Raw genomic sequence first — 26,078 nt, forward strand, 5'->3', positions numbered from 1 at the left:
TTTGAACCTGCAAACCCATATAGGTTATTCAGAGGAGTGGCGTGCGTATTCTCAACGATTAGGACGATGCACCACTCAGCCGCGCCCGTGGCAACTCGCCTGAAGTACCTTCCTATGTCTTGTAATTCTTGTTCCACGTCAGAACGAGTGATCTTGCTACAGGTTAAAGAACATCTGTCAGTTAATTACTACAGCGCATTTGTAAAGTTTCTTGAGCTTAAATTATGCTCCAGTCTGGCATCACAAAATTGTATGGATATTATTTATTACAAAATCGGGTAATCAAAAAGCACGAATGTAACAGCTTGCAGAGCAGCAACAGTAAATTATACAGTGGAAAAGGCAAAACATGACTGGTCTACTTGGTACCATCATGGTTTCGAGCCTCAGTGATTTGGCAATAAAAATAATAGTGGATACATTGTTTGCTAATAAATTGGTGCTTATACTTTAATACTACCTGATTTTTCAGATACAAAGGGCTCATAAAAGATGAGAAAAGAATTACAGAGATGAAGAATATCTCCAACTGATCAACCATGTCATCACGCAACAAACCTCCATTGATCGGAAAACAATTTTCGAGCTTCACCGCCCCCCCCCTGATCTGTTGTCTTCATTCTTACATTTTTTGTTTTGTTTATTAACTTCCCTCCCAAGATTGTCAATTATGCAAACTAGATCATTCAATAGAAATTTATACTTATCACGCTGAGACATGACAACAATAAATTTCAAACAATAGCGCTCATCAAATTAGCCTGTATTTTATGCTAGACTCTCTATTGTATGTTTCTTTTGTCCAGTGCAAACAATGACTAACAAACTAAAGCTTAAACAAAGGATTTCTATATTTCCCTTTTAAAATTTTTTTTCAAGGCATCTACTGGGGTTACCAGACCAGAACGGGTACAGAAATACCTAATCAGTTATTAGTTTAAAATAGATTGACTTGGAGAATGGTTCATTACTGATGATGAACAATGTTTATATTGTATGGTAACAAAAAGTATCTAAAATTTTATTTTCAATATTTCGGGTAACCAATATAACACTGAATGATACATAATACATCTTCAGTGATTCATATTTGTTGTGATTATCAATTAACAAAACTTTACAGTTCCAGGCATTGATAGTTCTACAATGTTGCAGGTTATTGTATTGGATTTGAGTTTGAAGATTATATATAATCTGGGTATTTATTCCTTGTAAAATCCATTGTAATTGAGCCGAACAAGAAAATCTTCCAGATGAGGTTGATAACCACGATCCACAAGTTTTGTAACCACTGAAATGAAAAAATTTCTTTGAAATTATTTTAAAAATCACTTAGCATGTATAGAATATGTTAAAATTCTTTTGTAAAAAAGGAAAATGTATTACATTTCGGAATATATAGTAAGTTCTGGTTCCTGACAAATCTGACACATAACTTACAAATTTTACCGTATTGACCTAAGCATGATAAGACTTGGTCAGAATTGAATTCTGCAAAAACTGGATTCAATTTAGTACATGATTTGCTCAGAATAAAGACATAATGTGCAGCGATGTGGATATGTATTACCTTGCCAAAAATGGCCATTCCCATAATATTGCAATGGAATTGAATTTGAACTTGAAGACAAAAACTATCTCAATTTCATATGATTTAATGCTCGTATTGATTGTGTTATACCTGTGTGGATGAGGCAAATCACTACTACATGAGTAAAGAGCAGAAATGGCACACATGAAATTAAAAGAATAATATAGGCATTTCCCACTAGCTTGAAATATACTTTGTATTAGGTAGGTCAACTTACCCTTGAATAAAAACGATGAAAATTTCTGGAAATTATCATAAGTATGTTTCAATTTAGAAAAAGCAATAGATTTTGTAGAAAGTTGAGTCCAAAAACGCAAAATAGTTTTGAAAACATCGGTGATGACATTCATTATAACAGCAGTCTTCTTTGTCAACAGACACCTGCGGACAAATCAAAAAGCGCTCAATATCAATAATAAACCACTACGTTATTTTTGAACGTTGGAATTTCGAATAGTATCTGACACTCTTTTTGTAAGTTTATAGGACGCTCTGCTATTTGTTTGTATATTATTTTTGTATCTAATAGTACAGCGTGCTTTCCATTGAAATAGTTTTCAACTACAATATCCCAGCTTTTGTATTGGTCTCCATACAATAGATTTTGTTTTGTTTACATAGTCAAGCGTTTCTAGGGATTTTATTTCAGCCTTAACGAATATTTTCTATTGACAAAAGGCAGTAATGGGGGGTTTCCATTGTTAGGTAACAACGATACGTATAAAACAAGTTTGATCCAGACATGAAACATTTACGGCCAATCATAATCTGATATATTTAACACAGGTCACGAAGCATGAAAAGAATCAAACCAGGAGCATACTTTTTTTTATTCTGATTAACTTGTTGTAGTCATGGTAACATGAATTTCTCCTTTTATAGAATAATAGGAAGAATGCGATTATTAAAAAGGGTGGATACATTAGTTTTAAAATCTGATATAACAAAGAAATGAAGGTAAAGTTGTGAAATTGAGCTATTTCAGAATTAGCAGTAAATATAGGAATAATAAAAGTTAAATTTCATGGACTTTAATCAATACATGATTGAAATGTCACGTTCTTGCGTAGTTTGTTAACATCATCTTTGACATAAGTTGTAGCATAAACTGTCGGATTAGGATTTTATGCTTGATGGAAAAAAATTTGATTGACGAGGGCCACGCAAAATGGCTTGACGGGCCGTGGCCCACCTGTTGCACATCCCTGAAGTAGAAGAATCCTTCAATGGTTGGTTTGATATACGTTTTACTTTCGGTTGTGCTTAATATTATATAATTGAAAACAAAAATAAGTCGTTTAAAATTGTAAATTACAATGCTTCACCTGTATACACATTTTCTTAAATATTCAACATGAATACTATGAAGATCTTCCAAACATTTTGCAGATTTTAAAGCATCTTGGAATTCATGCCAACATACATGCACAACCTACAGAAAAGTAATGAAAATAGAACATGTATGATTTTTCAGTATTAGATTTTTAATGTTTATTCTGAAGAGAGGAAAACTGATAAGACGGCTTAAATGTATGGCAAACCACGGCATCTCATCCGATTACCAGTCCATGTCGGATATGGGAATAGTTAGTTAATCATTCGTTTCAGAAGCATGGACTTGATGGTAGAGGAAGTCGCAACAGTCGCGAAGATGGCACATCCTCTTGCACATAATTGTCTTCCATAGTATTCGAACCTGCCTGCACAGGGTAATAATCAGAGGTGCGATGGTTAATGTGTTCCTAGTACATATATTGAAATTATCATAATGTGGTCAGTTTGATTACGCACTTGTCATCATTCAATCAAATTACCATGCATGGGTTCACAGCTTTTAATCCTACAAGAAAGGTTGAATAAGAACAGGAAGGCTCCTCGACTTCACAGTGTAGTTAACTTATTTCATCAGCTAGTTAAGACATTGACAACCATCCAATTACAGAATATGAAATTAGCATATCATACCCGGACTGGTGTGGTAACCGTACAAGAGTCATGGTCCACCACATGATCAAAGCATCTTATATTCTTTCCTCTCTTATATACTAATATAAGTAAGTACCTGAGTTGACACATATCCTTGCATAACTTTAACAAAATTTTGCATTTCATGTCGATATAGATGTAGTCGACGCAATTCAGATTCCGATAATAAAGTGTAGGAGTCTCCTGATAATAGTAAAATTAGTGATAAAGAAGGACAGCATCAGTACTTTAGGTTTGGGGGAGGGTCTTATGATTAAATTGTTAGTATCATAGATTATAAACATATGCCTAACTTCTTGTCCAAGCTGTACTAAATTAAGTATGATGTACCAATTCCAAAAGAACCTGGGACTAAATGGACCCATATTGGTAGCCAGTCGGGCACCATCCAGACAAATTTTATTATTTTCGTTGAAATGTAAAAACAGTCAGAAAAAATATTATTAAAAAAGATTTATAAATACAATTAATTAAGTATAAAAAAAATTTATTTACAACTTATATACCCAATTGTAAATTTGTTCAGTACTTGGTGTCAAAAAGGCCAAATCAGCCGTCATCCAAACAGCTCCAAGACTTAACCCTATACATTCTGGGAAGCATATTGAATTCAATTTACATATATATATATATCCAGATTGAACATTATGAAATGATACTCATTTTCCAAATTGATATAACACCATTAAATCTGATCGGAAATATGAAAAGTAAAAATTGAAATAAAAAAATATGTACCCATTGTTGATAGTTTTGAGTAAACATCATGTAAAGCCCACATGACATGTTTTAATTTGAGAAGAAATCCAAATACTTGTCCATATTTTCGTTGGTTTGCTTCAGTGATAACGATATTACAAGGCCAACCAACATCATATTTCAACGTGAAGCAATCAAGGGAACTCGGATCTAAAACGAAGAAATTTACATCGGAGTAAACTATTTGGGAAAAATGAAATATAACTTACAATGATAACAAAAATTACCATAAAATTCTTTTTCACAAATATAAGGAAAAAAATAGAAAGTGCTTATGAAACAATCTAAATGCATATTATTCATACAAAAAATATTTTACTTCTAAACGACAACACCTTTTACAAAAAGGAAAATAAACAATAACATTTCATGCAGTTGATTGGAGCATAATGTACACAACTACTGTTCTGGTCAATCTATTTACACTGATCAAAAGAGTACTATGGAAAGAACTGAAATGATAATATTGAGAAACTTGATATCAACTTGATTATCTGATTCCAAAATCAAAATGGCATAGACATTTGACGTAATTATGATAATATGGTAGGTTCAAATTCCGAGGGTGTCATAAATTGGGTGGGCAATGCAGAAGTTCCAAACTATAGTAGCCTGCTACCTAGCAGCAGCTGCTTATGCGGATCTTTGTTTAGAGCAAACAGCATATGAATAAGTCGTATTTGTATCACAGACACAAAATGACAATATACCGTTTGTGCTGAAGATATCTGGAAGGTGTTGAACTGAAAAAGTTAGTCTCTTCGAATGAGGAGAATTACGTTGAGCAGAACCTTGTACTGCTCGAGTGATAAGCGATCCCAATATAACTGGATTTAGAAGATCAATCGGACGACAACCGCTATGCATCTGAATATCGAGAGAAAAGAAGTTTAAAATAAAAATCAAATTGAAATATTTAGAAAAAGATTGATATGACTGAGAGATAAAAAAAACATGTTTTTATTAAAATTTTTGGCTCTGACTGTATTTGTAAATAAAAATTTATTGAAAATTTAAAGCCCTATTATCATAAAATAACTCTTCATGTAACTCAATGTTTATGTCTTCAATGTAAATATATCTTACGTAAAAGTTAAAGATCGTCCTAATTTCGTTTTGATTGAGATTGGAATGTCTAACCTTTAAACCACACACAAAAAGCCCTACTGGCTACTGTGAACAGAGTTGAGAAAGAAATAATTACCAGATTCTGAATATAAACTCTGAGCCCTTCAAAAATGACTCTCCGACTCCAGGTTGAAAAAAATTTCAACTCTTAAAAAATCAAATAATAACAAAGTGCGATGCTCAAATACATGGACACATAGGCCAAAGCGAAAGCAGTAGTATTTTACCTAACTTAGTCTACTGTACAGTACTGTCAATAAACTTCATACTGTACGGTACAGCCCACAAAACATTTTGAAATAAATAAATAGCCTTCTAGCGAAACAATTTTCAACCACTGAAAATTTCAAAGTAATTGGTCAAGTAGGTAATGAGAAAAGAGATTTTTTCATAACAACGAGAAGAAAAATACCAACAAGAACAACATAGTAACAATTCATATGTATACTTTGTGTCCAATCAAAAAAACATTGGTGTATGCAAGCAAATTTCATTGTTTGTTGATATTGCTTATTCAACTTCGTTGGAAATTTGACACTGATGATCATTATTATTAAAGGTCAGAAATTTCAGCTTTAGGGTATTTGAAAATACGAAACCGATTTCACTTCGATACATGAGAGTTTTGGAGCTGTCTTTAAATTAGTGATACCTTATGGAAAAATCGTTAACGCAATAAAAATGTACCGTAGCTATAAAATTTTTCAACGCTTTCTCAAATAAGTGTCATAAATATCTATAAATGTAAAGCAAACGACTATAAAAATTATTACCTTCTCGAATAATTGAATACTCAATATTTGTCCAAACTCTCCATCTTCCATGAACGAAAAATGCCTCAACATTTCAAAATGCCGAGGTAATTCCATGTCCACCATGAAATAGTTGATGATGCATCTTTAAATAAAAACGAAATGGATTTTCAATTTATCTAGAGGAAAGCTAATAAGACAGCTTAATGATATTGTGGTGTATTTCTTATTATGTCATAAATCACACGATTACTCTTTCGATTATCTTCATTTACACATTTTGTCCTTGCCGGAGTTTTCCGATTAGCTGCGAGTTTGATTTGGTAAAAATAAGGAAGTCGCAAGTCGCTACTATTCTTTGATTATGTGTGTACGTGCATGCAAATATAAACGGGCTTAAAAACACAACAAATATGACAAACTCGTCTTATCGTTTAGTTAGTTAACCAGGTATTTGGTTCAGATGCATGATTTAAGGTGCATGAAGACATAACCGCCATTACATGAGCCTACCCTACATGCACATCCCCATTCCAGTGAGAATTTCAGAAAATTTCTCATACATGATCGTCCCCCATTGAAATCAAAGTTTATGAACATACCCGTGTTCGTACCCAAAAGGTCGGCCATTTTATGCTAAAAAAGCTTTCAAATAAAAGAGTTTGATACATAACTTGTAAATACCTGTTCGCAAGTGCAGTTTGTTGCATGATAGGTCTGACGATACATTGACTTAGTAATACAGGCAAAGCGTGCATGTCTACAGCATCTATGTCAGATCTCCAATCAGCTAATGAAAATGAAATAAGAGAGTGATATCATTTTTTGTTTTCATTGTATTAAATTCTCTCGGTAAATTAGAATCTAGAACAGTGGCTTTAGACCAGAGTTCCGCCAATACAGTCCAGGGGTTCTGCAAGTTTCATCAAATTTGAGAGTCTATATCAGGGGTAGACAAGGTTTTTGAACCAGTGGCCAAAGATATTGCCCACCTAGACTGGTGGGCCATGTGACTGTGACGTAAAAAATAACATTTTACGAACAAAATTTACAATGTACAAAAAATTATAAAAGCAAAAGTGGAAAACAAGCGTCGTGCCAAAACTAAATTTAATTGCAATCTCAACAAATTCCTTGAGCTATTTTTAGCTTAAACGTCCAAATTTGGTTTTAGTTTGGTTGTGGCAGCATCAGGCGGGCCGGATTGAATTACCCAACGGGCCGGGCCGGATTTGGCCTGCAGGCTGTAGTTTGCCTATGTCAGGTATATATTAATATATGTATATTGTCCAACTAAAATCGAATACCAATTAATTTGCAACAATTATTAAACTTTTTACATTCTAAATATCAATTTTTTAACTAGTATTAGGTTTGCTTGTGTAATATATATATAACATGTGAACTATTGTACAGGTTTCCCCGAACCTCTGGAATGTTTCATTGGGTTCCTGCTCTACCAAAAAGGTTGAAAACCACAGATCTAGAACTGAAGGTTGTTCTTGAAAAATGTATTCAGCATATATTATTGTGATACAAAGATCGCTTATTACAACTAATCTATGGAAAAACAGTTTGTGTTACAGAATTCAGAATAGAAAAATGATCCTCTTTCATATCACGAAAAAGAGATAAAACTAGTCGTAGAACTTATTTTAGTTTGTCAACTAAATACCAATGGAGAAAATCATGCCATATCTAAGAAATTTCAACAAAATAGTTGTACATAAATAATGTTACCAACTTACCATTATTCATTGTCACTTCATCCTCGAACTCAGATTCAAAAGATTTTCCGACAACATTGCCGAGCAGATCAACTGGCAATATTTCTTCCTTATCTGAATCACAAAAGTTTTTTTTTTATATCCGTGAGGATGGTATATAGAAGAAAGAAAGATGTTTATACTATGTGATTCAAAAATTATAAAAACTATCGAATCTTATTCGCTCACTGAAGAAATTACAAAATTTACAGTAAAGTTGCTCAAAATTCCAGACAAAAGAAATAAAATAAAAATGAATTACATACTGGGATGTCGAGCGTCAAGTTTAGGTTGCAATGAATCAGAATAATTATTTATCATTGAGGGAAGTTGGAGATGGAAAGTTTTTTCTTCAGCTTTGAATATTTCTTCTTCTTCATCAATAGCTTCAGCATTGAAAGTAATAATACACTCGATTATGAAGTTTTACACATAGGACATAAGTATGGTTGCAGAGGTATGCCTAATTGTTCAGGCTTTGCTAATATTTAGATTTAAAAAACAGTTATCTGAAGACAAAAACTGTGCACACAGTATGCAGTGCTATTATTGGTTTAAAAATGCTCTGCGAATGTAAAGCTCTAGTGTGCCATGTCACATTTTACAAATACGTAATCGTTCAGATTCTAGATGTAAAAACCATTAGAAATTGCAACCCATTCTTTATCTATTATCCAACTGAAACGTGGATATAACTATGTTTCATTTGCAAAACATTTCTAGTGTGAAATAAATCATCATACAGCTTTTCAAGTGGCAGCGCAGCGTAACACAAAGACTACTAAAATATAAACAATTACAAAAGAATGGATATAATAATTTTTATTTTTATATGAATCTTAAATGCATTGAAACCAAATTTATATCAAAGGTACCAGTACTCATTTTTTTTTTTTTTCATTTTCCAGTTAATTTTCCTTTACTACCCTAATATATTACCAAGTGGAGTAAACATTTGCAGTTGTAATGTAGAGTAAGATGGATGTCTCTTGGATGAATTTATCGCTGGTTGATGCTTGACATTTACAACTGTATTTTTCTAAAAAGGAATAAGATATTCATAATGGTTGGTTACTACGGTAATAACTGAAAAATTTTGTTTTATAATAAAATGAATAGTTGTAATAAACAAAATTACTTTCATTTACAACAGGAAAACAGAGAAAAGTTTTTACCAAAGGGGAGCTATTGAAGAAACATAAATTTAAGAATTTGTTTTAGAATCAAGATCTTAACTCTTGGGTAATAATAAAATTTTAACTGCAATAACTTTGGCGTTCAGATTTGCTTATACCAATTTGAAAAATTTGCTCAGACCAGAGACATCTAAAATTTCAACTCAATGGCTGCAAATAAAATGCAGGCAAAAAATTATGACACCATAACTAAACTGCACAAGCCTTATTTATAAACTTGGACAAACTATTAGACATAGACAGCTCCGGTCTCCAATAGAAAAAATATTCAACAATTTGAGATATTTCAAATCAATGACAAAAACTTTATTAAAAGAAGAGAAGTAAGATATACTTTTTCCCCTTTTTCCCATGTTGTTGGGTCTCTGTCTTGATAATACATGAGATTTTGTATGCTTGATTGACTGTGATGACTCCCATGTATATGATTCTGAATTGCAAATCGCCTCACTCTATCAATATCCTGGTTTGATGAAGCATCTGTAGATTGCGAAAAGTACGACAGTCAAATTTGCAAAATTTGAATTCGCTTTTCAATGTGCTCAGTTATCTATGTTGAGCAGTTGCAGTCATGGGGTTTTTACACTAAAATAGGCTGATACAAAAATTTTTCACTCTTTTGATTCAAAATTCCAAAAACCCATATGAATGTGATGCCGTGGTAATTAAAGAGTTGGACTTGAAGATCTTAAGTGGAAACTCAATGCTCACACAAGAGAGTAGCCAGCACAAAATTTTTTTGGAAGTGGAAGGGGATATCCAACAATATCTCAAAGAATTGCTATACAGACGTACTTCGCTGTCGAAGTTATCCGAGGTATGAAAGCATGCCTGGGCTACGCCTATGTGCTCACAACTTAACTCAGAGAGATATGAATTTTTCAAATGATGCCCAACTGGGTAGATTATGGTTCTTCAAAAATACTAGCTTCTTATAGACAAGCGGAACCTGGTTGGGGCACAGGTGACAACCATGTTTCAGAATAATTGAAGTTTCGTGATTCGGTTTCTGAAAGATGAAACCCTGGTCTGAGACATAGTCACCGAAAATGGTGCTATTTTTGAAAAGCATTTTGAACTAATAAGAATAACCTTTATATTAGTTTTTATTCTTATATAGCTTTTGAGTAGTTTCCCCCTTATGCTACCAAATACTAAATACCTTTCTACTATTTAAAATATTATATTGAAAAGGTGGCTTACACTTAGACTTCCATCTACTCTAGTATGGAAATTCCAGCAAATATCCAAATTTACCTTTACTCGACAAAGTTTGCGTATTCATTATTTCTCCAACACTAGAATCTGAAACATTTCTCCCGTCAACTTTTTTCTTTTTATGAATTTCTTGTTTTGTTGAATCACTATCTCCATAAAGTAAAGATTCAACAGTACTATTAGAGGGGTTGGGCGCGTTCGGATCTTTTACTGGGTGTTGGGTCAGAGTCGCAATCGAGTCAACATGATCAGCCCCATATAATATTTCACCCATGACGGAGTCTGGCAGAGAAGACCTTCGGGTTACAATAGAGCTTTTTATGTTCGAATCGCCAATTGGGCTATCTGTCAATAAATCCCCTACTGATGATTTTGAAATTCCATGTCCTGCAACCTGCTTTTTAAATGTTTTTGTAGTGGTGTCGTTTGTATCAAAATTTCCTCCTATTATTTGATTTATGGTTGAATCAGATACTTTTTTATCTTTCGATATTTTAATATGAGTAGAAAAGCCAGTCGAATCTTTGTCGAATGTCGTAGTAGAAACTCCTTGCCCAGAAATAGATTTTCTTGATTTAGAAGTAGCGTTTTCTGGATGGGGTGTGGCGGAGCCAACGCCCATTAAATCACCAATGTTTGAATCTGCAATATTTTTTCCTTCAACAGGTTTCACAGCTGTACCATGCACCGCTGAATTTTGAGGTAAATTTTCTTCATCGAAAACGTCATTCATAGACGATTGTGATATATTTTTTTCACCGATCATTCTGGAACTCGCAGTAATCGGACCATTCGAATCTGAGTTACTCGCATTAAATTCAAATTTCAAATGAGACTGAGTTATACTTTTCCCGTGAACCATTTTTGTGTGGGTTGTCTTTTCAATGTTGGATAATAACAAAGTTTCTTCTGAAACATGATGAATTCCGGTCGCTGTTTGAGGACGATATAGATCAGAGTCTTTATTCTCAAAAACTCCTGATAATGGTTTTTGTGGTGATATATCTTGTAATGCTCTTTCCAAATCGGAAGCCATTTTTGTTTGAGTTTCAAGCTGTGATATAAATAATAACAAAGTCAGAATGAAATATCCATTAAAAAAATGATTTAAAAAGTTCTCTCTCTCTCTCATTGAACTAGTGAAGTTGGTCGTAAATCAGTTATAAATGGGCTGCCTCCATTGAAAATGTTTTTTGTATGAATATTAAATAAAATATTATATATGACTTCAATACTGCATGACCAGAACATTTAAGTCTACCCAGTGGGACAGCTTGTCAAAACTGTGACTGCCCTGTACACACCAGTACATATGGTGAGCCTAGTTGAATATAAGCTTATGAAGTGGGATTCACGCTAACTGGTTCATGCTTATGTATTAACAATCCCAAAGTGATACGACTTACAGATTTCTCTTCAGCTTGTGATAGAAGAGTTATGTCTAAGAATTCTTTCAGAAGAGTAGAGTCAAGTGCTTCGATACTACTTGTTCCAGTTACTACTTCATGTTGCTTTTCAGGATTTCTCTGTGATTCGTCAGCAAGGACATCAACTAAAGAAGTGTTAATTGAAGCTGCTTGTTGGATTTTTGTTATCTCAGATCTCCAGTATTGCTAAAATAACAAGAGGATAATGTTCGAATCTATGAACATGAAACTTGACAGTTATATAAAAGTATAGGTACTCCCGTAGTTATGTACCAGGTTAGGGTTAGGCCATAATTTTATTCTGATTTTCCTTATTTCAGTTCAGGAGTTCAGGACTGTCTGTGTTAGCCAAGTGAATATGCCCCCTGTCCCTAGGTTTCAGTCTCTTCACACAATTTGATGTAAAGCCGGCAAACAAAATTAGTTACCTCCATATTAGTACACACACTTCTGGAGCGCCAAAGTATTTGCTATAAATAAGTGTTCCTGCGGTTTAAATAAGAACAGCAAAATTGGACTTCGTCGCCATTCACCATAGACTCAAACAGAATCGAGTCATTTAAATAAAATTATTCTGGCTTGTACTAAATTAGCCACCAGTGAGACTTACCATAAGTAACTCAGTGGTTTGCTTGACTTGGACTCATGACTCCAATGAGCCAGACTCTACTTGGTTCAAGACACTGCCAACACGTAAGCACAAGAATGTGGCGGCAAGGCTAATGTTTTATCTTAAATCAAGTTAAGATAAAATTTTTCAACAATTTTACCTTGTCTTCAATTGAGTGTTTAATTCTTTCAGAATGAAGTCGATTTCTTCTCTTCAACCATTCAGCTTTCCTGATTCTCCTTTCAGCTTCCATGTTTAATTCTTCATAATATGAAACTAATTTTTCTCTGGCGTAAGAAGAATTCACAATATCATTGTAAGGTAATCAAAAGTTTTTACTTAAGAAATGCATTCCAATGTTTTGACATATAATGCTTCTGTGGTGTTAGTTACATAGCCCATCTCAGAGTTTCCCAACAAGTGGATCGCAACCCAAAATTACCTGAGAATCCTCTTGGGTCGCTTATTATATCAATGAAAGTTTCTATTTCCTAGTAAGTTTTATTGTTTAATTTCAAAATTGCACTGTTGATTAATAATAAGTGTTGGTAATCCCGTAGAACGCGAACCAAGATGGCAGACACCGGAACTTAGTATGAGTATTAGGTTAGGGTTAGGCCATAATTTCAGGTACAAACACTACAGAGTCACTTGGCTAGTCCTCGAACTTGTCATTGGAAAATTGGAATAAAATCATTACCTAATCCTAACCTGGTACACATACTATGTTCCGATGACCACCATCTTGGTTCACATACTATAGGAGCGGCTAATTGTGTATGTGGGAAGTATCACCAGGTAAAAACTCGGCAGACTATATTTTGTTATGCTCAAGTAAATCCATGCCACCATTTTAAAAACTTGCAGATGGCAAACAACCACACCTGCCTCACAAATGCGACTTTGTAGTAATTTCAAGTGAAATAAATGCAATGTAAAATGATTGTACTGTATTAGTACATTAATTTTGCGACCATAGAAGAACTACCGGTACATGTTTAATTAAGTTTTTTCACAAAATTTGGGTCAGTAGAAAAAAATGTTGGAACCACTGGTAAAGCATGAAACTTGAAATGTAAATTGGACAAAACTAGCAGCAGATCAAAATGAGTGAAGCAAAAGTAGTAGGGCTCTATAGATTATAAAACAAAAAATATCAATTTTTTACATAAGAATAAACTTACTTTTCCTCGGATAATAGTCTATTTTCTTCGGCTTGTTTTAATTTTTCTTTTTCTTGTCTAGCTTCTTCTCTTTTATGATCTTCGTCTTTTTCTTTTTGAATCTCGAGGGCTCTCCTGCATAAAAATAAAGTTTGTCAACAATTTTCAACCATGATAAATTCTGATTCTTCCAAAAATAGTAATTCATTACATAATACTAGATCTCACTGGTGTTTGTACAGCTCCTTTTTCAGAGCCAGCAGCTTGAATAGGCAACACATATAAAAATATTTACCTTTCAGCGTCATCCTTTGCTTGTTTTTTCAATCTTTCAAATTCTTTCATTTTTATATCATATCTTTCTTGTTTTCTTTGTTTAATTTCATTTCGCATTTTGACAATTTCTTCTTTCGCTGCTTTCCTAACTAACATAGCAACCTTGTGAGCAGACGCTTTCAGTTCTTCCTCCTGAGAAAAAAGATTCAAAAATGATTATTTCATAAATTTCACGATATATTATAAAGATAATAAACCATATAATTCAGGGTTTCCCAGCAGGGGAGGAATAAATGGTCCAGAAAGGGAAAATTTTTCTCTGTATTTACCTAATATTATTTACTTATATATAGTACTATTGTAATGCATACATTACAAACTATTCAAACTATACAAAAGCCAGAGTGTGAATTTGACATATTTCTAGCTAATGATTCATCAAATATTGAGAAACGAAATAAAACCGATATTTTATAATACTGAGATAGGAAAAAAAAAAATTAAAAATACACAAAAGGAAGAATGTAGCAAAAAAGATTGGAAACCATCGATGCAAGCGAATATATTTCTTGGCATTTAAAACTTATTTAACAAAAATTTGTGTGCAAGATGCGGTTACAAACATATGAACATTACCCCAACATTACAAACATAACCTCAACTGTTAGTTACGTCTTATTATTGTAGTATATACCATTTACCGTTAACATATCAGTAACGAAAGAAAATGTTTGTGATATCAATTGTTTCCACAAACTTTATTTTCCCAGACCTCTTGTCAATATGATATTTTTGTTCATTGGGGTTAAAATAGTTTACCTTTTCTACCCAATGCATTGTTCTGATTGCTTCAAGATCGGTCATTTTCATTCCATGTCTCATCCATTCATTCTCAATAATTTGAATTTTTCGTTTAGAAAAAGTAATTTCCAAATCAGGAGTGTCAACTCCATCCACTACCAGAAAATGCTAAAGAGTCAGAAAAAAAAGAAAAACATTATTGCAGCCTATCATGATTTATTCACTATTCAAATAGGACCAAAACTGTTGCAATAGTCAAAATTAGTGACAGAGAAACATATTTCAATGAATTTCAATATAAAATTATTTCTGCGACTGGAACGTAAAAATGATATGTATCAATGAATCCAGAAAATACCAATAGTCAAGTCTTGTCGAGATACCTAATGCCAGCAAAATGACCAACATGACAGTGGGAGAACACTACCATATTTTACAGACCATAAGGCACACTTTAAATCCTATTTTTTCTCAAAAATTGATCATGAACCTTATAAGCAAGTCTTTATAAGCTGTTGTGGCTAATGTATGAACAGGTAGTGCTTTATTCTATATTGCCAACACTCAAAACAAGAATATCGGTCAGAGACCGAAGACTTATCGATCGAAAGTTAGGGGATCCCCCAAAACAGCGCTCTTACTCCACCACCTAGTGTCCCATCACTAATTAATTAATAACTCGCTAATTATACGACATAATTCATCCGAAATCAATAGGCTTCTGGTACGACATATGATGAATGCACATGCAAAATCTGGAGCAGATTCAATCTCGCTTTCGTGAGATATTGCGTGCATCTAACAGACAGACACACAAACAAACAGACAGACAAATACCTATCAACATACTTACCGATTAAAATCAATAAGTAACCAGTACCGGTACCAGTATTTTATATATAAACCTCTGTCTTCAAATTGCGTTCTTATAGCGTCACGTCTTATAGCCCGATGCACCTGAGGTATGAATAAAACCAAATCTAATCCATTTATTGACAGTGCACCTTATGGTCCGTAAAAATACTGTACTTTTATAATGGTATTACTAAAACATATATACCTCGGGTGAAATAAACTGCATGAGGGAAACAGTTTTACCACAAGTATAAATCTCCTCAGCTAATGGTGCCAGAAATGAAGGAACACAAGATCCTGGATCATTTGTATCCACTGGTTCAATATATTTCAACCATCTTAAACGATCTCTGCGAGCTCCACCGAAATCAGCATTCACGTTCAACATGAATTCACCAGAAGCATCCCAACATTGTCCTCTGAATACCCAGTTCTGGAAATTTAAAAAAATTAAAGTTTTGGTTTTAAAGTCTTTCCATCAGTTATCTTACATGCTCCGTTTAATAATATAAAATCCAACAATTGAAAGCAAAAAAATAGATGCATCAAAGTCAAAAAATGAAACAAATCAATTTATTTTGAATTAATTTCGGTGTTTGCTCGTGGCCCCCAAGGCTGAGGACCCAATTTGAAAAATCCTGATTTAAAAAATATATTCCAACTTTACCTGGACAAATTGCAAGTATGGAAGGCAAGATTTTCTCAGCAAATAAAGTAAAGCGAGATAATGATTTGGTTCAGGACAATGAACCGCTTCTTCATATAAATAAGATAGAAGTTGTACACCAGTAGGAAAGTTTTCTGCAATATTTGGTGATGAAGGAGGCAAGTCAGGGTCACCACATTGACACAACTGACATATGTATCTGAGAAAATAAATTTTGATTTACAAAAACTATATTTTCATATTTATCCCAGAGGAAAGGATAATTGATCAGTTGTCTAAAAAAAAAAAAAAATTCAACAAATTTTATCTGCATTAAAAATTAAAATTCTTTTTGGGTGTCTTTGACTATATTTTGTCAGAAAACTTTGAACAAGATAGCAATGCTCAAATATAAGGACACGAAGGCAATAGAGAAGTAGTACGGGTATCTAATATTTCACAGTTACGATACGGAAACAGAGTCTTCGCGACCTCGACTGATCACCAAATCGCAATGAATGCGAACGTGACACTGCCACAAGGTGCGCAATTTTTATTTTGATGTCATCACACACAAACAAACTAATTTCATATGGACTACAAAAAATTTGGAAATAAATAAAAGAAATAGCCTTCTGGCGACAACATTAATGTTAAACCATTGAAAATTTTCAAACAATTATTACAGTAATTAAAGAGGAAATTATTTATTTCACACCACCGCCAACAACAACAACATAATAACAGAACAATCCATCCACTATGTGTCCAATTGCAAGTTTATTATTTCTTTGGACTTATATTTCAACACACAAAAACAGTGGCTCCCCAAACTTTGCGCAATGACACACCAGTGAGTAAATACGTTTAGAGTTTGAAAATTTGGGAAGAATCCTATAACTTCTTATAATGATATATAAATGAGTCTTACCTGATCTGAGCACCAGCTTTCCTTAATTTAACAGATAATTTTTGCAAAGTTATATTTTCCAATTTCAATGCCAATATTTGATGTTGAAATTCATGTAGATATCTTCTGACTGCATCAGTAAACGCCTAAATTTGAAAAATATATGAGATTCCAATTGTAATTAAAGACCTAAATTCTTATTTAGCATTAAAATATTGCATATTGAAAACCTTGCATATAACACTTTTCACTACAGTACTTTCAATCTGAACAAGGTCTTGTGTAATTGCAAAGATTTACTATTTATGGAAGGACCAGAATTTTTTTTAGTTCTGCATTGCCTATCCAATTTGGTGCTACTATAGTGCAAGCTCTATCACACTATAGCATAATATCTACAAGCTAGGATTACAGCAGGAGGTATTGCCCTGCATTTTCCATACATTTAATTTAGCGATTTATGACATGGGAGACCCTAATGCCAGTGGCGGCGCGTGGTCATTTTGACAACCGGGGCAAGCTACTGCGGGACCAAGTCACCCCCATCTAGGGGGACAGGATGAGCGCTGTAAGTTCTCCCATCATTGTATAAAAACCATTCCATCGGTAACAACCAATCGGCAAAAGCGACAATTTTTAACGATAAGAAAGTGTCTTTAAAACCGGTCCAAGTCAAGGGATTAATAAATATAGACATAGTTTATTTTGAAACCTCTTTCAAAAGGAAAGGCAATATTTACCCAGATAAATACAATGACATATTAACAGAAACTTCGGGAAAGCAGAATATGTCAACACGTTGTTGTATGAAACGTCGGCATTGTGTCGTCATAATTTCGGGGCTAGCCCCGATTATTTAGTAAAAGAAACAGAAAACAAACGAGACAAACGCGGCGAGTGGAAGATAAAAGAGAGAATACGATATACAATGAGCAACCGGGGCAAAATCGGCGTCGCCCCGTCGACGTTCGGCTTTGCGAGCGAAAAATGAACCATGTCGGGAGAATATGGCTAGTGCAGACAGTCTGTGCAACCGATATTGAAGTATTTTTCGAATATTTTTTATTATACCGAAAAAACAACCGGGGCATTGCACCGGTTGGCCCTATTGACGCGCCGAACATGATAAACCGCAGAATGCATAGACGTTGTTACACTATTGCAGCCCCATCTATTACACTGAGGGTGAGGTGGTGAGACATGGGGTTTAGAACTGAGATGTAACCCTTAGTTGAGTCCAACGATATGACCCTTAGACTGGTACGTCCACCACTTTTTATGACCCCACATTGCTTAAAAACATGAAAATTCACCTTAAAAATTACTCCTTTTTCTTTATCATTTCTCGATGAGACAGCTGAAGTGTTAAATAATTGAAAAGGATTTGATGAATGTATTGTTGATACAGACAATGCAGAGAAATGAACCAATCTCCAATAACATGTTCCCCATTCACTGAATTTTGATAGAAGTGAATAAACAGCTTCAGGATCGACACCAGAAAAATATATGTTTTTGTGCGGAATAAACATTTGAGCAAGCTGAAACAAACAAATAGGAACAAATTACTAATTAGTGAAAAATAGATGTTCTTCTGGAAGTACCAAAAAATAGAGCTCAATAACAACATAATACAATCTAGGCAGTGAAAATTCTGATATTTCACATTGTGAACGTACATTGGACACAACATTTTATGCTAATAGGAACTGTAGCCCACCGATTTTAAGTCGAATATAATTTTTGATTTCAAAATGGTGAGATTGTGCAAAATTATGCAAGCACGAGGGAGAATGGAACACAAGTAAGATTACTCTATTTTTTCTAAATAATTGTAAGAAAAAAAATTTTGAATTAGGGAAGCACAGTTGTTCACAGTTCTCCCAATATCAAAACAAGTTTAAATTTTCCAACTGGCAAAACCATTGAGACTGGCCTTTAAAAAAAACTAAGAAATAGATGGAAAAATATAATCAGGGAAATTGTGGAGATCAAACATATCTTCTAGAAGCCGCATTCTACGCAACCTCTATGTGGCCTTCCTAACTATCACTGCGCACATTTTTCCCTTTGTGTGTACACCTCATTTCATGTTAAATCAAAATTAGGTATATCAATGCAAATATCTGCAGGTAACAACAGCAAATGAGAATTGTGATCACAAAAACAATTATTAGGACAAAATTATTTTATCCAAATTTAAATATTTAGATATAAAGTTTTTTGACACTATAAATCTTCAACTTACTCTATTAAATTGAAATGTATCCGATGAAACACCCATCATAACTAATGTGGCTTGTTTAACAAGTTTCGATTCTTCCAGGCATCTGAATTCCAGCGTTGGAAGATTTCCACCATCTAAGAAGTTTGCTAATCTATGAATAACTGAAGCCCGATGTTTCCATATTTCATCAAACATTTTTGGTCCGGCTTCAGTGAGATAGAATTCACGTTTCGTTGATCCAGCGGGTCTAAAATGTAAATTATTTAGCTACCATAATCCATCATTAAACATGAAATCCGTGCACCTAAAACAAAATAATTACCTGACACCGCACCCTGTGTGGGTTCGTTCGCAGGTTTGAATCCAGTGGGGGAAAAGTATGTGCAAGAGTATTGCTGGACTCCACGTCGCCGTAGGGTGGTTTACGTAACCGCCGGTCAGTTAAGTATTCCTCCATCATCAAGTCCATGCATCTGAAACAAACAACTGCCTAACTAACCCCATACCCGACATGAACTGGTAACCAGACGATGAGTCATAGTTCGCTTTCCTCTCTCCCGGGATGAACACAAAATATATTTTAATCTTTGAAAACTGGAAGTGACATTGAATCCTAAATTGGACAGTGGTATATTCCCAAGGGTTTCAATTTCAGATGTCCTAGACGCTGATTCGTTTTGACCAAACTGATAACTTGTGGAGATATCTTACCTTGATTGCCTATTTAGCCTGAATTGTCATAATCCATTACCACTAATAGGTAATCAGGACTTGAATCACATACCAGCATCCAGAGTATGATAAAAGCACTGTTTATTATAACTATGATAAACCAAATAATATTGAAGAAATTTATTATTTCATTGATTGATCAACTCACAAGCCAAGTGTCTCCCATGTCCGATGATTACTTTTCTTTACTTTCAAGCAATCTTTCCAAACATTCAAGTCATAAGTTGGGACTCTGGAAAAAAAAAATTTTTTTTTTACAGTGTTAATGCTATGAGTGACATAACCTAGTCGTAAAAATTCGAACAAGTCAAACTGGGAAAATTCACTGTTCAATACAAGAGAAATTTATTAAACTAGCTAAAATGACTTCTGACATCTTTTTCATCTGAGTGACTGCTTATGCAGACCCCTGTTTTGAGAAGTTCTAAAATCTATATAAAAATGTAAATCACCTGTAGCCATGATAAGGAACAATAGGAGTAGATATTCCGCTGTCAGATTTGTGAGGTGAAAACGATGCTGGATCTTGTTCTAAATCTGAGAAATCAATACTTGATGTTGGTGACACAAATCCTTCGTCTACTGAAGTCATCTGATAATGCACAAAATATATTGTATGTTATGAAATATTCGCCAAAAGCAAGTTTTACATCTGATAAGTTTTTAGCAAAGTTTTGAATTTAATCAGAAAATAGGTGCAAGATAAATCAGGCAGTGTGCTAATCTTGGCTAAGTAACTTGGATTTTTTACCCAATTTTTTTTACATATTTTTATCTTCCATTTTTGTACAAAAATAAACATAATTTACAAAGTTTAGATGATCTACTTGAAAATCGTAAAAAAACAAGTGTAAAGGTACAAGCTACGGCTAGACTGACGGCTACTAAATTGAAAAATACTAATTTTTTGTAACAATCGAATGTTTCAATTGGCATAATGTACAGATATGGAATCATATAATCAATATGAAAGTCAAAGCAGAGAGTCACTGAAAAATCATATTTTTTCTCATTCATTCATTGTTCACGCCGAGTGTGAATAGGAGAATATCGGTCAGAGACCGAAGACTTATCGATCGAAAGTTAGGGGACCCCCAAAACAGCGCTCTTACTCCATAGTGACACCTTGTGTCACTAATCAATTAATAATTCGCTAATTATACTACATAAATCATCCAAAATCAATAGGCTTCTGGTCCGACATATGATGAATGCACATGCAAAATCTGGAGCAGATTCAATATCGCGTGCATCTAACAGACAGACAGACGTACAGAAAGACAGACAAATACCTATCAACATACTTACCGATTAAAATCGATAAGTAATAACCTAAAAAGCTGGAGCACAAGTACAAATCAAGGCATCTGCCATTTGTAACAGTGTCAAATAAATTATGGCAATATTTCAAAATATTAAACCTAAACGTTAGCTGACTGAATTAGAGCAAAATATATTAGGAAAGCATATATTCAAAAAAATTATTTTTGAAAAAAAAAGGATTCAATAAAATCAGTTACATACCGAGGTAGGAAGGGAGGCCATCATATCAATAGGACCCGTGATTGGTGGATATGATAATTTAACATCCAAATCAAAAGTACGACTGTGTCGAAGACCTCCATATAATCGTGTCTGACTGTCAAACTCATATGCTGAATCCGTTAAACCTGAATAGAATTAAATAACGAACATTGAATAAGTAGACAAACTTAATTATGTAAATCTACAAGAATTATCTGGGGATGGATATGTTTAAATTTCACAATGAATGTTTCCCCAATCCTTGGCCCCAGAAATATACTCTCTATACTTTACTATTGTGAAATATTTTTTATATTTATTGTGAAAGTGTTTTGGAGAGTTTGCATGTCTGAAACCATCATTTTTTATCGAAAACTTTCAACCACATTCCTCTTACAGGTACTGATAGCATATTTCAATCCAGTCTATCGCAGCTAATTCGGGACTAATTTTATATTATTGCAACTAAAGCTCCTAGGTAGACATGATGACAGTTAAATTATTTGATTTCAACTATTTTATGGAAACACAACTGAAAACTGACAAATACCACGTAAAACTGCTTGAATATCTTGAGTGAAAGAAGTGAGCGTCTGCGTAAATTGCCATTGTCATGTCATCATTGACTAATTGCTGATTGGTTATTGTTACGGAATTGGTTACGAAAACTACTAAGCAGCAGAAAAACATCACAATATGCTTGATTAAATACCTTTATCAGAGAAAACTTTAGAGTCTAGTCCATACAATCCATTGGGGTTCTTGTTTCCTATAAACGAGTATTAAAATAGATACATTACAACATTACAACAACAACACAGAGTTTCTCAATGTTGGCCCTCGGTTCCCTAGGGTGCTACATAGTGGTTCTATGGGGGCTATTAGCAAATAGATACCATTCGTGACAGCTAACTTAATTTAAAGTACAGAAAATTGAATGTGATTTGCAGAAATCTAAAATACATTTATATCTAACTTTCATTTCCAATTGTTTTTATTATTAAACGTCGCACAAAGATTATATATTAAAATGCATTGAAAGTGCCGTGCCGTAATTCAAAGTAGGCTACAATAAATTGGCAATGATTTGTGGAAATCTTTGTCTGAAATGCATTTTTTTATTACTTTCATTTGTAAAGATTTTTAATATTAAACGCTGCACGAAGATAATATATGGAAATGCACTAAAAGCAAATCGGGTATTTTATTATAACAGCAGGAGACCACAAGCGAATCTTTAGAAAGGAGGGGGGGGGGGGTGAGGGCAGGGGTCACAAATAAGGAAGTTTGAGAAGACTGAACCGAGTATTTTATCTATCCTAACCTAGAACTTAGCATAAATCCTGTTTGGAATACGAACTTGAATCATTTGGCCCAGATTCAAAACTGACCATATACCAGAACGATGATACAATTCTTGGACAACATTTTTAGATAACGGTTGATTTCAAGTTGAATTTCAATAAAACAATATAGAAAGAAGCATACTACCAAATTTTGTTTTAACCCACCTAATTTGTCAGGAAGAAAATATTCTTTTGCATAAAACATATCTTGATCGGTATTCTGACTCCTCTCAGGATATAATAATGGTTGATCGATATTAATATTTGTGGAATACCAACTGAAAAAAGAACTCAATGTTAAATCAGATAACAATTTAAAACACGAGGACAATCCATAATAAATGTATGGACACATAGGTCAAATGATTAATATGATCACTGCAATGTCACAAAATTGAATTTAAACATAAACAAATTCGTACCGAATTGTCAGTGAAATAATAGCGAACTGTTAAAATAAGTTGTATCAAATGTAATATAAGGGTGTGCCCTATATTATTCAAAATAAAATTCGAATGTCCATTAATTGTGGGTGTCCAACAAAAACCACGGTACCAACAACAACAATTTAGCAAAACAATCTATAAATTTAGTCTTGGTAAATAATCTTTCAAATTTTCGAGTGGAATAAAAAGATTCCTTACTCTGGATAAAGTGTGTATGACTGTTGAAATAAATGGTATGGATAATCTCCATGATATAAAGATCCTTTTAATTTTCCAAATTTTTTAATTTCCTCTCGCGTTGGTGCTTTTCTTCTCTTCTTTATATCACAGTGTTTATTCGGAGAATTTCTTGTATCAGCGAGACTTAGAAGAAATCTGATAGAGCTTCTGTGTTCATTTGCTTCAGCTAAAATGTAATATTAGTGTTTTAAAACAATCAATAGAACAGTGGTTCCCAATACTTTATGGCTCGTCGCCTCCTTCTGAAGGCTTTTACCACTCATGTCCCCCTGTTTATCATTCCAGTGGTATTTAGAGTGTTATTTTGATTGGTAGATTTCAAATCCCATCATGTTTAAACAATTCATGCTCTTTAAAGTCCAAAGACCTTGTGAAATGACCTCATTTAGTGATGAAACTAGAAACGGGAAGTTTTATTGTCAAGAGGAGGGTAAATTCAGTTTTGTGCCCAGCATTGTGGCCCCCCCCTCAAACTATTCATGGCCCCCTTTGGGGAGACAAGGGCCCCTGGTTGGGAACCGATGCTCTACAAACTAACTCAATAATGGCCAGACATTGATGGTGAATTTTATCCATGTGTATTCTAAATTTATCCCAAACTCTAGTAGATTTTATAACTTATTTTTACAACTTTGCCTCAAAAAAGCCTAAGTACAGGTAGCTACTTGGATGTAGGGGTACCAACTTAGTAGCAACAAACGTGTCAGAATAGTCTTCTATATTTACCAGCCAATAATTTGTCAGTATGTTCCTCTAATCTGTCTGCATCATGATGCCTTCTTTGATTCATTCTCATTCTAAATGCTACAGCACTCACAATACTTTCTTCATTCCATTGATCAGATGATAAAAGATCTTCAGTGAAAGTCATGACGTCTTTCTTTCTCCTATAACGAAAATATCAAACATATAAATTTTGGGATCAGACTGTATGCTCCCAAGCTTGATTATATAGTATGTCATCATTTGTTTTTCCACTTATATTGCAATTTTTTTGTTTCAGTGACGGGGTTCAAAATGAATTATTTTTATCTATTCATTAGTAGTTGATAGAGAAGCGAAGAATACTAGTCATATACAAGAGGTTAATAGTAAACAGAATTTTCTGAACTGGCACACAAAGACTTTATAGTTGTTCAGGCAACATTTAACCCCTGATTTCATCAAAGGTCAGATACAGCAAACAAAGGATTAGAAAATGGATTATATTTGATGCATATTGGGACTAATGAAGCTTGTTACAAATAAATACTTTATAATCAAATTGATAAACCAGGAACCCACGGAATAAGCAAGCTATTCGAAGGGCCAATCTTTGCACCAAAAATAATTACCTGACAAAAAGTGCATCATACGCAGCCTTTTTCATTGGCTTCAGAAGCTTGCTGAGTGGAACTTTTGGTTTGCAATACTTTGCTTCTCTTGAAACATTTCTCTCCAAGTGAATTGTACACAAGCGTTCAATACTTTGTGTCAGACTCCGCTGGTCTGTTTTTGTATCTCTTACTTTGTGTGACATGATTTTAGTAACAATTACCAGGATTGTAAATTAATATTGTGTTGCAAGACATTATTTATAATCACCAACGATCGTCGATAGATATAATATATCATCTACAGAATGCAATAAAATTTTAGAAACTATTAATTTATTAAGTATGTCACATCCATTGCAATAAATGATGACATATTGGACAGCGGTGAAGATTACAAATAGGAAGGAACCTTCTTTGCAAACATACCGACCCAAGTTCTTATGAAGATCGTCCTAACCAGTTTAACATTGTCCACAATAATAAAGAGAAATCTCTACTATAGGCAAGGTCGTAATCCCTCACCTAAAAGCAAATATGATAGGTAGTTGGAAAGCTCCCACAAGCACTATTAACAATCACATCAATCCACTGCTGCTGCACATTTGTTTGTATCTATCTTTCTAATATTCTGACAGATGCTCATTTATCGCTCCATCCACCCTGTTTGCGAAGTCATTTAATAACATGTTCATTTTGGCCTCCACTTAACACACTTATTTGTTGATATTATTATGGAATTGAGAGATTAGTCAGATGCCGAGGTATCAGAAAAATCGCAAGTAAAAAGCCTGTCAATTTGTAAACTATGTGGGCCTGGATGGAGGTAGGTTCGGCCAATTCCTTTCAGAGTCATAAACCCTGCCATCTAACCAATCATTCAGAGTAGTGTTGTACAAAAAGAACGTTGAAGCTCTGTTGACCTAAAGTTGGAAAAGCGCTCAAAAAGTCTGAATATGGATTAACATTAAACCATAATTGAAACAAACAAATTCTAATAGGAGTGGGACAAAAGCAAGCTATTAAATGCATATTTTTGTTTATTCTCAAATATAAAAGTTTACAAGATAAGTCGTAATTTTCTAAATTATTATCGATGTGATAAATGCAATCCACTGGAAAAGTTAATGTCAATGCGAATGGGAAACTCTCAGTTTATACAAAAA

At 33.9% G+C, this 26,078-nt stretch overlaps 1 protein-coding gene across 1 annotated transcript; it reads right to left on the bottom strand.

Moving 5' to 3' along the window:
* Positions 1–248: 248 nt before the first annotated feature.
* On the bottom strand, positions 249–25,710 carry LOC120328182 (gamma-tubulin complex component 6-like). The gene is made up of 31 exons (XM_039394604.2): positions 24,934–25,710; positions 24,326–24,486; positions 23,558–23,765; positions 23,079–23,191; positions 22,280–22,336; positions 21,568–21,713; positions 20,496–20,635; positions 20,192–20,275; positions 19,333–19,558; positions 18,398–18,625; positions 17,106–17,230; positions 16,196–16,394; positions 15,734–15,961; positions 14,692–14,841; positions 13,892–14,064; positions 13,618–13,731; positions 12,594–12,720; positions 11,803–12,009; positions 10,436–11,450; positions 9,513–9,658; positions 8,922–9,021; positions 8,249–8,368; positions 7,965–8,057; positions 6,901–7,006; positions 6,238–6,361; positions 5,047–5,203; positions 4,316–4,486; positions 3,654–3,760; positions 2,917–3,023; positions 1,809–1,972; positions 249–1,291 (listed from the first exon to the last, which is right to left on the bottom strand). Exons 1-31 carry the CDS (start codon positions 25,116–25,118, stop codon positions 1,203–1,205), a joined length of 5,370 nt encoding a protein of 1,789 aa, XP_039250538.2. The 5' UTR covers positions 25,119–25,710; the 3' UTR covers positions 249–1,202.
* Positions 25,711–26,078: the final 368 nt, after the last annotated feature.

The sequence above is a fragment of the Styela clava genome, chromosome 7 (genome assembly GCF_964204865.1).
Source record: "Styela clava chromosome 7, kaStyClav1.hap1.2, whole genome shotgun sequence".
NCBI classification, from domain to species: Eukaryota; Metazoa; Chordata; class Ascidiacea; order Stolidobranchia; family Styelidae; genus Styela; species Styela clava.